Source organism: Octopus bimaculoides, chromosome 9, assembly GCF_046866305.1.
Source record: "Octopus bimaculoides isolate indiv1 chromosome 9, ASM4686630v1, whole genome shotgun sequence".
Lineage (NCBI taxonomy): Eukaryota > Metazoa > Mollusca > Cephalopoda > Octopoda > Octopodidae > Octopus > Octopus bimaculoides.
In genome coordinates, this window is record NC_142936.1 from 42,435,623 (window position 1) to 42,448,264 (window position 12,642).

Consider the following 12,642-nt stretch of genomic DNA (forward strand, 5'->3'; position numbering starts at 1 on the left):
TTAGGGGTTTTGCGAAAGGCCTGGTTGGAGGTCCAACCTTCTGAGTTCTTTTACAGGGCTTAAAAAAATTGAAGGATTGCTGCAATAAGTGTGTAGATCTGAGAGGGGAATATGTTGAATAAAATCATAACTAACTGATCCTCCTGAATTTTCTTATACCAAAAGCCAGGAACTTTTCAGTACCACCTCATATAATAAAATAATATATGACAGGGAGAGGCTACTGGAACCTTTAACTTGTGAAGTCTTTATATTCTAGCATTCAAAAATAATTGTTTCTACATACAGGGTTTGGCAAAGAAATTTGACAGTTTTCAAAATAGTTGTAGTGGTGAAGGTCACATTCAGTGGTGTAGAATGGCACATTTCAAATGCTTTTGTGGCAGAGATATTTAAGTATTCCTTCTTTATTCTTTAGAGTGGTGACCTTTATTCAAATGTAATAAAAGATTTGAATTTTAATGTGGGCAGTGACAGAAAAGTGCCTTGTCAGAATACAATACACAATATTGTTTGAACTAGAAAACTTCAGGTTCACCAGTTTTTCGGCATCGTAAAAGAATGCATCAGGAGACATGCATATGTATGAATATCAGAAAATATTGAGTCATTAAGTGGATGTAAGTAAACATTTTTTGCTGTACTGCATCAAAGCATAACCTTGCACTACACATTGCAGATCACAGTGTACAAACAACAAAGCACACAGCTTTAAATTTCTGAACTTATAAGGTTACAACTGAGCAAGAAATAAATCAACATGAATGGAAAAGCTAGAAAACATTTCCTAAAAAAACATGATTATAGTGTGGGCAGATTACATAGTTCTTTTTATGAGTGATAAAGTGCATTTCCATTTGCCTGTGTAAAGAAGCAAAAAGTTTTTTAGTAGATGGACAGCAATCTATGACAACTTTATGTTTTGTTCCCCTCTACTACAAATATGTAACAGAGAGGTTCTGCATGTGAAACGTTAGTGTAATAAGTCCATATTTCTTTGATGAGGTCAGATCTGCGACCTTCTTTCTCCAGGATTGAACAAACACAATAGATTCAAGAAAACAGACTAACAACCTACAAGAGCGTGGATGTATGCTATTAAAGAAATGCTTATCAAGCCACACCATTCCCTGGAGTGGTGACATGCCACGACTTGCTTAATCACCTGATATAGTTTATGATTATTTTTTCTGGAGCTACCTCAAAGAGGAAGTGTTCAGCAATAAACAGCACACTCCACACAAACTAAAAACTGTTCTTCCTAAGCATTACATTAAGACATGATGTGATTAAGACAATATGCAACATAAAACTTCTAGGCAAGGCTAAAAGTATATTTGCATGAAACAATGGGAAGCATTTGAATGCATTTATTTCTGAGACTAAACAATTTTTATAGAGGAAGGACTATGCCCAAGACTTTACAGGCCCTGTAAGAATGGTAATATCAATTGCAGTACACTTGGATTATACAAAACCCCTATACCATCCTACATTAATCAGATGTCATGTTTTTTCAACATACACAACCCCTCTTTGAGTATACAAAACATTCAATATGCATTTGAAATTCAGACAAAGATGTTGGAGTAAATAAGAAAGAAAAATCCCATAGGTGTAACTCACAAGGAAGTATGCCTGGTAGCTTATACCATGCTTTTGCAAATTGTTTTAGGTGCCTATGAAGTCATGAGCAGACATACATACCTTCTCAGCCCTACTAATCTTGATCCAGTAAAAACATCAAGGATGTGGCAGCTAGCAGGAGAGACACAGAGAGAGCTGTACCAACACTAAGTTGGCCCTAGTTTGCAACTAATAGACTTGCTGAAAAAAAAGTCTTGCACTCTCCAGCCCAGGAACTAAACCCTTGGCCTTGTTATCATGAACCCAACATCCTATCTATGAAGGCACACACATTCTGGTTAGACAGTCAATGACAAAGAAAAAAAAATTTATAAAAGAAATCACATAAAAAAAACAACACAGCAGTATTTCCAGTGAAATCTTTTAAAATGAAAGATTTATTGGAGTCCCAAGTGGCTTCATAAGACAAATAATGAACTGCAAAGAGAAGTAAATCTTTTTATGGTATCAAGTACCAATCTACTGCAGAGAAAATTGTAAGAACAGCTTATGTATATCCCCAGGCACATCCTTCATCTAATCTTCCCTATCTTTCTTGTGTGGAGGTTGAGATGAGAATATCAGATAAAAAAAACCTATCAGCATCATGCTAAACATAGTGTAGAAGAGAAGACCAGAATAAAAATTAGAAGCCGAAGAGGAAACAAGCAAACTAATAAATAAATAAAAATAAATAAAGATTGGTTGATCAAATTTTCTGAAGATTCTCAAAATGCATAAAAGGAACTTTGGGTGGAATATGAGAAGAGTGGGAATAAATAAGTTTGACTTACTTCGGTATCCGTATCTTCATCCATTTTTAGTCGGGCGATGACCTGTAGCAATTGCTTTCTGGTTTGTGGATCAGTGACCTGACAACTTTCAAGAAGGTCATCCTCGGTGAGAGTCCTAAAAAGATTGAACGTTACACATCAATTAACCCTTTAAATTTTCAGATTACTCTGTCAAATGTAATGCATTTTTTTTTATTCATATTGTTTAAATAAATCATGCGTTATCTTGTAGTCACAGAATCTTAATGATGTGAGTGTTTATTTTCAGAATGACATTGTAAGGAAAGAATGAGAGACTGAATCTGGCCAGTTTCAAAAAAAAAAACAAAAAACAAAAGAAAACGGGTACAATATTTGGGCTGGATATAAGTTTAAATGCTAAAGAGTTAAAATACATATGTATATATATAGGCGCAGGAGTGGCTGTGTGGTAAGTAGCTTGCTTACCAACCACATGGTTCCAGGTTCAATACCATGGGCAAGTGTCTACTACTATAGCCTCGGGCCGACCAAAGCCTTGTGAGTGGATTTGATAGATGGAAACTGAAAGAAGCCCGTCGTATATATGTATGTATATATATATATATATATATATATATATGTGTGTGTGTGTGTGTGTGTGTGTGTGTGTGTGTGTGTGTGTGTGTGTTTGTTTCTGTGTTTGTCCCCCCCACCAATGCTTGACAACCGATGCTGGTGTGTTTACGTCCCCGTAACTTAGCGGTTTGGCAAAAAGAGACCAATAGAATAAGTACTAGGCTTCCAAAGAATAAGTCCTGGGGTCGATTTGTTCGACTAAAGGCGGTGCTTCAGCATGGCCACAGTCAAATGACTGAAACAAGTAAAAGAGTAAAAGAGCATGTGTATAAGTTTGTTCATTAATTTTCCATGATAACATAGATTGGATAAACATATTAAGTATTGTTTTAAAGCTGGCGATGTTTTTATTTTAATTATACTTGGCATCAAAAGTACTGAACCAAAGGTTCAGTACTTATCTTAAAGTTTCCATGTAAAGACATCAAACTTAAATTCTAACACACACACATGGTTGGCTTCCATACAGTTTCTGTCAACTGATTTCACTCACACGTTATTGGGCAGTACAAGGCTACACTAGAAGACACTTGCCCAATGTGCTATGCAATGAGTTAGAAGCTGTGACCATGAGGTTGCAAAACAAACCCAATACCCACTCATTTGTGTTTGTGTATGTGTGCATATATATATATGCATGTGTATGTGTGTGTGTGTGTATATATATATATTGTGAGAGAGAGAGAGATGCATGTACATGTATACATACATATATATATATATATATATATATATATATATATATATATATGCATGTGTGTGTGTGTATGTAAAATGCATCATCTGAACGTGGTCGATGCCAGTGTCCCCTGACTGACACCCATGCTGGTGGCACGTAAAAAGCACTATTCAAACATGATCGATGCCAGGCTCGTCTGACTGGCTCCTGTGCTGGTGGCACATAAAAAGCACCCACTACACTTTTGGAGTGGTTGGCATTAGGAAGGGCATCCAGCTGTAGAAAGATTGCCAGATCAGATTGGAGTCTGGTGCAGCCACTGGCTCTCCAGGACGCAGTCGGACCACCCAACCCATGCCTGCACGGAAAACGGATATATGATGATGATGATGTATCTATGTTCATATGCTGTGGGAAAAAGACACTAATATTTCAAGGTTGAACTTATCAATCAATAAGTTATTAAAACTGTAAATTATTATTATTATCCAATAAACCAGTTATATTCTATGGAATAGATTTTCCTCAAATCATTGAATCAAGATGGGATATGTTGTCAGTCGTCAGTGGATTTAAGCTAAGTACTGCACAAGTTGAAACATGAAGTCTGTTCTTTTACTAGAACAGGAGGTGTATGTTTATGTAAGGTCTACATTGGTGAGGGAGAGAGAGAGATAGTGAGTACCTGGTAATGAAGTGATTATCAGGGGAGAGAGAGAGAGAGAAAGAGTAAGGGAGGGAGGGAGATAGATAGACAAAGAGAAAGGCAGAGAGGTAAAAGAAAGGGAGATTTCTTTAATTAGGAACAAAATTCACTTCAAGTTTGAAGGGAACAAATTAAGTTGTCTTAATCCTACCCATACCTGATTTCAGAGGATATCACTAGAATTTAATCAATGTTGGAGGGATGAATCGAAACCTTACCAAACATGGTTTTTAACAGAGAATGTTGAGTTGACATTTTGTGTTGAACATTATGAAGAAACACCAATAAATCTTTGTCGTTCTTTTAGTTTCTAAAGATTCAAAATTAAAACTGATACAAAAGAAAAAGAAAATACATGTACATACGTACATGGAAAACAAACAAATATGTTTAAATTGCAGTGAATAAAAGAACAAAAAGCCAACGGAAAATGAAAAAAAAAAGAACCGCAGTACATCCAAGGAAGGTAAGGGAGTATTTTCTAAAGGAGCACATATTTTGTTCTGTGTGACAGAGACAAACAATTCAATGCATAGAACTAGACATCTCCTTCAATTATTGTAATGAAGGGATGGGGGTTGAGTGATTAGAACAAGAGGGGGAGGGAGAGGTGAATGTATAGAATAAGTTGAGACAGTTTTGAGAGAACAAAGAATGAAATTGAGATAAAGAAACAGACAAAACCTCCAGCTACTTCCATGTACAGTGAAATAGATGGATCGATGGGTGTATGCAGCTTTCTGTAGACACCAGCTGCATAGTCATTTAGAAAGAAGCATGCACACACATGTATATGCACACATTTATACAGCATTTACACACACATACACACACACGTTTATATATCCTTTAGGAGAACACAAACATAAATATAAATACATTTAAATACCCCTTGTGCACACACATATACAAATATTAATACACCCCTAACACATACACACAAACAAACCTTTATAAACCCCTTACACACATGCACATATGCATTCCTACTTACACATACCATATATACAATAATTTGAAAATGCAAGTATGCAGCCTCATATAATGTGTGCACACACACACACACATACATGGAACAGAGTGCAGATGCAAAAGAATGCATGAATGCACACACACTCTTGCAAAGATATATACACATACACACAGACATATAATAAAATATGCACATAAAACAATGAAGTCTTACACATACATACACACAAGCAAAGAATACATATATACAAGGCAACTATACAAAACGAACAAAAGCACACACACACAGCTTTCATTTTATTAAAAAGCTTGTTGCTATCACCACAACCTTACCACCACCCCTATCACCATCGACACCACCACTACCCCACCACCACCCCTATCACTATCGCCACTTTTATCATCCCCCACCCCATCACCACCCCTATCACCATCGACACCACCACCACCCCTATCACCATCGCCACTTTTATCATCACCGCCATCATCCCCCACCCCACCCCTATCGCCATCGACAACACCACTACCCCACCGCCACCCCTATCACCACCACCATCAGCCCCCACCCCAACACCACCCTCACGTAATGTGTTGAAGAAAATATCTCTCATCAGCATTCATTTCCTGGCAGAATTATTCTACAAGTGTTGTAGGTCTCCACAAGAGATTTGGTAGCAATGAGGCATTGTGGGATATATTGATAGGTGTATGTGTGCACGAGAGAGAGAGATGGGGTGGGGCTGACAGCTGGAAGGGAATGGAGCCAGTGTAGCGGGTGAGGAGGGAAAGAACTCCACAGAACTCAAGGACACCTGAATGTGACGATGATGTAAATGATAATAAAAAAAAATCCAAGTGCTGAGATTACATTGCAATGATGCTATCAAGTTTCCTGTTTACTACTGATTATGATGACGATGATGATGATGATGCTAGCACTATTACAACAGACCTTGAAATCACAAGTTCAAACCTGGATGGTAGAGGTAATTTATGCATAACATATATATATGTGTATGTGTACATATATATACATATATATATATGGTGCCTTTTACAGTGACATGTAAAAAGCACCCACTACACTCTCAGACTGAAACTTGATGCAGCTCTCTGGCTTACCAGTTGCAGTCAGACCACCTAACCGATGCCAGCATGAAAGGCAGGTGATAAATGATGATGATGATGATATATATGCATGTGTGTATGTGTCTTTGTGTTTGTCTCCTATCACTGCTTGACAAATAGTGTCGATTTGTTTAAGTCCCCATAACTTAGCAGTTTGGCAAAAGAAACTGATAAGATAAGTACCAGGTTAAAAAAGAAAAATTAGTACTGGGGCGATTTGCTTAACTAAAACCTTTAAGGCAGTGCCAGAAAAAAAACAAAAAAAAACGCTACCCCAGCTGGGCTGCAAACAGGAAAAAGAGTAACTACTTGTTTGTCTCAGAGAGATATGGTAGACAAGTGGAATGGTAAACAAGAATCTAGTTGACTGATTTTGATTTCACATAATCTAATGTATCCATCAAAGGATGATCAGGTCAGTTAATTTGTTCCAGAGGGTTGAGATGGTGGGTTGAAAGATTTGAAAACAGGTGGGGAGTGTGTGTGTGTGTGTGTGTGTAAGGGTTATGAAAGTGAGGGAGGGGTGGGGGAAGATGGTTGGGTATTTTATTTTATTTTACTTTATTAATCACTTAGTGTGGAGTAGGGAAAAGACAACATCTATGATAGTAATGAGCTAACTGTGGCCTGCAAGATCTTTGCCTATGGCACACCTACATGAAAAGTTACCTTGAATTACCCTTCTGTAGTGTAGCTTACCTTGATGATGAGCCAGGTTTCAGGCCACTTTTTTCTCAAAAAAAGTTGCCCATGCCTCATCTATGATCTTTCAGAGGGCATTTGAGAATGGAAGGAGAAAGAGAGTTAATCTCAACCAGAGATCTAGCCTGAAGGCTTACAACAGAGTGAACTATGCAAAAGATATCAAGGGTACAGGGTGATGTACTAAACTGGGTGACAAGAGAATGGACTCAATTAAAGGCATCCAAGGACCTGTTACTGACATTAAACTGGGTGGCAACAGAGTGGACTCCACTAAAGGCAGCCAGGATACCATGTGGTAGTGTTAGACTCCTGAGAATCCATGTAACTATCCAACAGGTTGATAAACACCAGAATTTTTATTGTTTTATCAATTTCTTTAAATATCTACATTAAATTTCCTATAAAAACTGATAATGACATAAAAAAAAGTGAAGGAATTATTGATTTTCAATCAATAAATTTGTTTTTATTAATCATACTTTTTACTTTTGTTTTAGGTGAATAAGTTATCGATGGTTCTGCGACAGAGTCAATGATTTAAAATATTTGCCGACCTTTGCCCAAGACACAGGAAGAGAACCCCCCCCCCCAAAAAAAAAACAATATGAAAACGTTTAATTGATGTAATGTACACACAGAAGCTCAAAACCTACAAAGAGCAAAAAGAAAAACAAAAAAAAAAACAAGAAAGTTAGCTGCTCCACCAATCCAGACAAACAGACACTTTATGACAGGCACGTGGATTAGAATGGTGGCTTAATTGGTAAAACGTGAGAAATATAATTTACATATTTAATTGGAAGGTTTATATTGAAATAAAACAGTTGAGAGATTTTGGAGGGAAAGTATGAGAAGAGACGCTTAATGAATAGGGAATGGGTATTTTAGGTTTGTCGCAAACAATAATTGAATCGTAACAGGTTTTTATAGCCTTGAACAATACAACGTGACTCAAATGGGGAGGTGAACATAAAAGAAGATTCAGTATTATTATTATTGTTACCACTACAACTACTATTGTTATTATTATTTGTCTTCACTTGTAAGACAAATATAGAAATCATTATCATTATCATTATTTGTCCTTGCCCTTATGACAAAGAAATCATCACCGTTATTGTTGTTGTTGCTGTTATTGTTGTTACTATTATTATTACCATTCTTACAAGTGAATAACTGCCCCCCCCCCCCCCAGAAAGCACACATGAGAGGAGAGCAATATAACTGGTTTTACAGAAAATAACACAAACACACACATATACAAAATACTTTTTTCCCTACCACCAACCAAACTGACTTCTTGAGAAGCATGGAATGTTTGGCTAAAGACATTAAGCCACTGAACAATGGACAATATCATCTGCTTGTCTGTTTAACTCTTCAGCATTTAAATCAGTTATACCTGGCCAAAATTTTCTACTTGTTTTATATTCAAACCAGCCAGATCTGGCCTTTCATACCTACCCTACATTTAAAAAAATAAGACAATTACTTCATCAAAATCTTGAAGCTACGTGATGATGCATGACTGATTTGAAACTGTGTAAATAAATAAGCATTCCACATGACAAAATAATCTGAATGCTAAAGAGGTTAATGTCTGTTTTCTATGCTAGCATGGCTGAGAAAGGAGAAAATAGAGGCTGGATTATTTTCATTAGATGCTCTTTGTGTTGCCAAACATTGACAGTTTTTCAAGTAAGGCAAATGTGTTTCCAGAGGAATTAGAAAGCACAATGCTAGCAGATGCAATTGTTGACAGAAATGCCAACAATCATCACCAGCTGCTTTCTAACCACTAATAGTGATGTCACCATCCTTAGCTGTAGTTCAGTGTCATCATCATCATTATCATTATTTGATATCTGTTTCCCATGCTAGCATAGGTTGGATGGTTTGGCAGGGTCTAGCAAACTGCAGATCCACGTTGTGTTCTAATGTTAGCTTTGGTATGGTTTCTACTTTGGTCAGATCATAGTTTAGTCAGAAAAAAATGCAGGAATTTCAGCCCTCAAGAAAACTACTATTCTGTGAAAATCCTACTTAACTCTTTTGGTACTAATGGCACCTGTGATTGCCCAATTCGATGATAAACTTCCTGTTTCAAAGCAAGCTAAATTAAAAACTTCCATCAAAATTTCATGCTGATTTATGTTCTAGTTACCAGCTTTATTTTCAACACAATATTTGTATGTTACTATTTATAGCTAGGTCCTTGTCTTGTGAACTCATGGGTGCTAGTGTCACCTAAAAGTACCTGTGTTGGTACCACATAAAAAGCACCTATATTAGTTCCACATAAGAAGCACTTGTGCTGGTGCCACATAGAAAAGCAACTATTCGAGGCCATGTAAAAAGCTTCCATGCCAGCGCCACATAAAAAAGCACTTATGTTGGTGTCATGTACAAAGCACTTGTGCCAGTGCTACGCATTAGACACCCAGTACACTATGTGAAGTAATTGGCGTTAGGAAGGGCATCTAGCCATAGAGACCATGTCAAAACAAACAATTGGAGCCTGGGCAACACTCTAGATGGCCAGCTCCTGTCAAATCACCCAACCCATTCCAGCATGGAAAATGGACATTAAATGATGATGGTGGTGGTGTATTTCAAGATCCACTATTCTAGAAAAGAATTATTTCACGTTCTCTCAAAAGCTTATAAATTCTTATGGTGTCAACAATATACAATTCTCACTAGTAATAATAGAAATTCTAACCCTAATTTGGTCTAGCTCTACAGGAGATGTGGATTTGAGTCCCACAGGCAGCCTTCAATGTTTTCTATCCAGAAGTGTTTTTCAACCCAATATTTACATGTTATTATTTTACCCTTTCGTTACCGTATCTATTTTGAGATGCTCTGTGTTTCTTTCAATTACTTTAAATATAACAAAGAATTTAGTAAAATAACTTAGTTATCATCCAGCTAGTGTTAGGAACATAAATTGCGACTAAGGTTTGGTGGAAAATCTTAATTCAAAACTTATGAAAACAAGACATTTGTACTCAGAGCCAGAGATGGTTTCAGCTGGGTTGGTAACAAAAGGGTTAAAGCAGCGATCTTTTGTTTTGATTACATTTTACGTCATTTCTAATCCACGTGCGTTTGTTTATGTTTCTGAACAAGATCATCGCTTTCCATAAAAGGGTTTTAGGGTTAGGGTTAGGGAATTCCATCCCTAACCCTAAAATCCTTTTACGGAAACATAAATAAACGCACGTGGATTAGAAATGACGTAAAATGTAATCAAAACGAAAGATAGCCGGTTAAAGCTTTATCTGTTTCAAAAAAGGCAGGTTATTTCAACAAGAATAGGGTAATGAAAGAGTTAAATAATTTATGATTGATTGAATTTCTCATCTGATCAGTTATTCAGCCAGCAGAGCAACCTCATTAACACCACGAATATGTGTGTGTGCATGCTAATTAATTCTTGAGTAAATTATAATCCCATTACATGATATGACTCCCCTGTCTCTCTCTCTGACAAACTTTCCTGGGTGGATCAGTGAGGATTTATACTCAAGTTAATCCATGCCTGCCATAGTTACAATTTCACTCTGCCTTCCATCTGTCTTAAGATTGAAGATTAAACATCATCACCATCATCACCATTACCCCTCCTCCTCCTCCTCCTCCTCTCCCATCTGAGTATGCTATCATCGTTAGTTAGGTTTATGTTCTTCCTTGGAAATGCAGCTGCCTGTCTCAACATTCACATAAGATGCCAACCCTGAGGCAATAGGCTCTCATTATCTAAAGTGTAACATTACATAGCTCTTAAACACACACACATATTTATATACATATTAACATATCCCTTACACATGCATACACACACACACACACACACACACACATCTGGGCCTTCTCCTCACCATCAAAACTTCCTCCGTCTAACATCATTACCTAATGTCATAAAGTGGATTATTACTGGGTCAGGGTGTGGCTTAGTTATTAATCCACAACCACCACCAACACCGCCACATCCACCACTGCTACCACTACCTCTATCACTAACACTACAGAAACCACACTTACTAGCAACAAATACTACCACACTATAAATTCTTTTCTAGCAGAGAAACTGTATGATAGGAGAAAGAGTTGCAATTGATGACAGGTAATGAGAGGTAGAACGAAAAGAGAGACAGATAGACAAAGACAGGGAAAGGGAGAGGGAGAGGGGAGGAATGAAAGGGAGATGAAAAGGGACAGTGGGGCCATCTTGTGGCAAATGCAGCAATTAAGGTCCAAGAACACTAACAAATTTTTAATTAATATACAATGTAGTAGTAATTATAATCATAATTCACTAATAACATTCTACCACTATCACACATACATATGAGGGGTTACCCAAAAGTAAGTTGAAACGTTCTGTGGGACAAGCCCATTGTAGTTCAGGCTTCTGCCACTAGAAGTCACTTGATGTAACCCTCAGGTATTAGTATGCCAACCGGCGTCGCCAAGAAAAGTCGTACTGCCATGTGGTGTGTCTTTGTTTGCAGTGCTTTTCTCCCGTTTGTTGAGTTTTGCGATGGCTTAAACAAAGGAATAGCATGCTCCTGTGAAATTCTGTTTTCTGCTGGAGAAAACAGCAGCTGAAACAGTTGTCATGCTTCTAACAGCTTACAAGGATGTTGCCATAAACAAAACACAAGTTTATGAGTGGTTTTCATGCTTTAGGAATGGTCATGTGTTGCTTGAAGACCAACCTCCCAAATGAATGAAAACATGAAAATTCAAGAATTGATTTAGGACAACCATCACCAAACAATTGACGAATGTTGTTGATATGACTGGTGTGAGAGGGGAGGGGGATTGGAGGAGGTAACTTTGGCTCAACAGATGAACAGTTAGAGTGTGACAGAGTGACAGAAACATATGTATAGAGTGTGTGTGTGTGAATGTGTGTAAAGTTCTTAGCTGTTGTTGTTTAGCACAGAGTCATCATGATCCAACAGACCCATGATGAAAGACATTCCAGTCATGACCATCCTGCCTTTTCTAAAGTGCAGAGAAACCTTGGAACCCAGATTTAGCAATGTATCCTTTTCTAAGGTAGTAAAGTGTGATTTGAAATTTGAGGGTATTTGGCTGCTATTACTAGCATGTCAACCAACAATACATAAGCTCTCTCATTGGCTCAACAAGTTCATAATGAGTCAATGAGATCTTAAGAGCTGAGCTGCAGAAATCCTGCCATAAAGGGAAGTAACTCATCTAAAGACCTACAACCACTTGTTGCTCTTTGATCTCGGGAACTTCAGTTAAGATATTGGACCAAACCATACTCTTAAAAGATCAGTGACAGTTCCAGCTAGCTCCCAGAATTCTTCCTATATGCGCATGCAGATGCTGTAACAATTAACCTACTTTTGAGTTGGCAATCAGCTGGTTTGTTATAAAACGGTTTGGCACCTTGC

The 12,642-nt window shown here is 37.4% G+C and overlaps 1 protein-coding gene across 27 annotated transcripts in view; it reads right to left on the reverse strand.

The window, feature by feature from the left end:
- Positions 1 to 12,642, reverse strand: part of LOC106880501 (microtubule-associated serine/threonine-protein kinase 3) — a 256,534-nt gene that overhangs the window by 188,689 nt on the left and 55,203 nt on the right. For all 27 annotated transcript variants that reach the window (XM_089357477.1, XM_089357468.1, XM_089357472.1 and 24 more), the window contains exon 3: positions 2,421 to 2,535. In XM_089357477.1, coding sequence (XP_089213603.1) covers positions 2,421 to 2,535 — 115 coding nt within the window. The remainder of the gene's footprint in view (positions 1 to 2,420; positions 2,536 to 12,642) is intronic.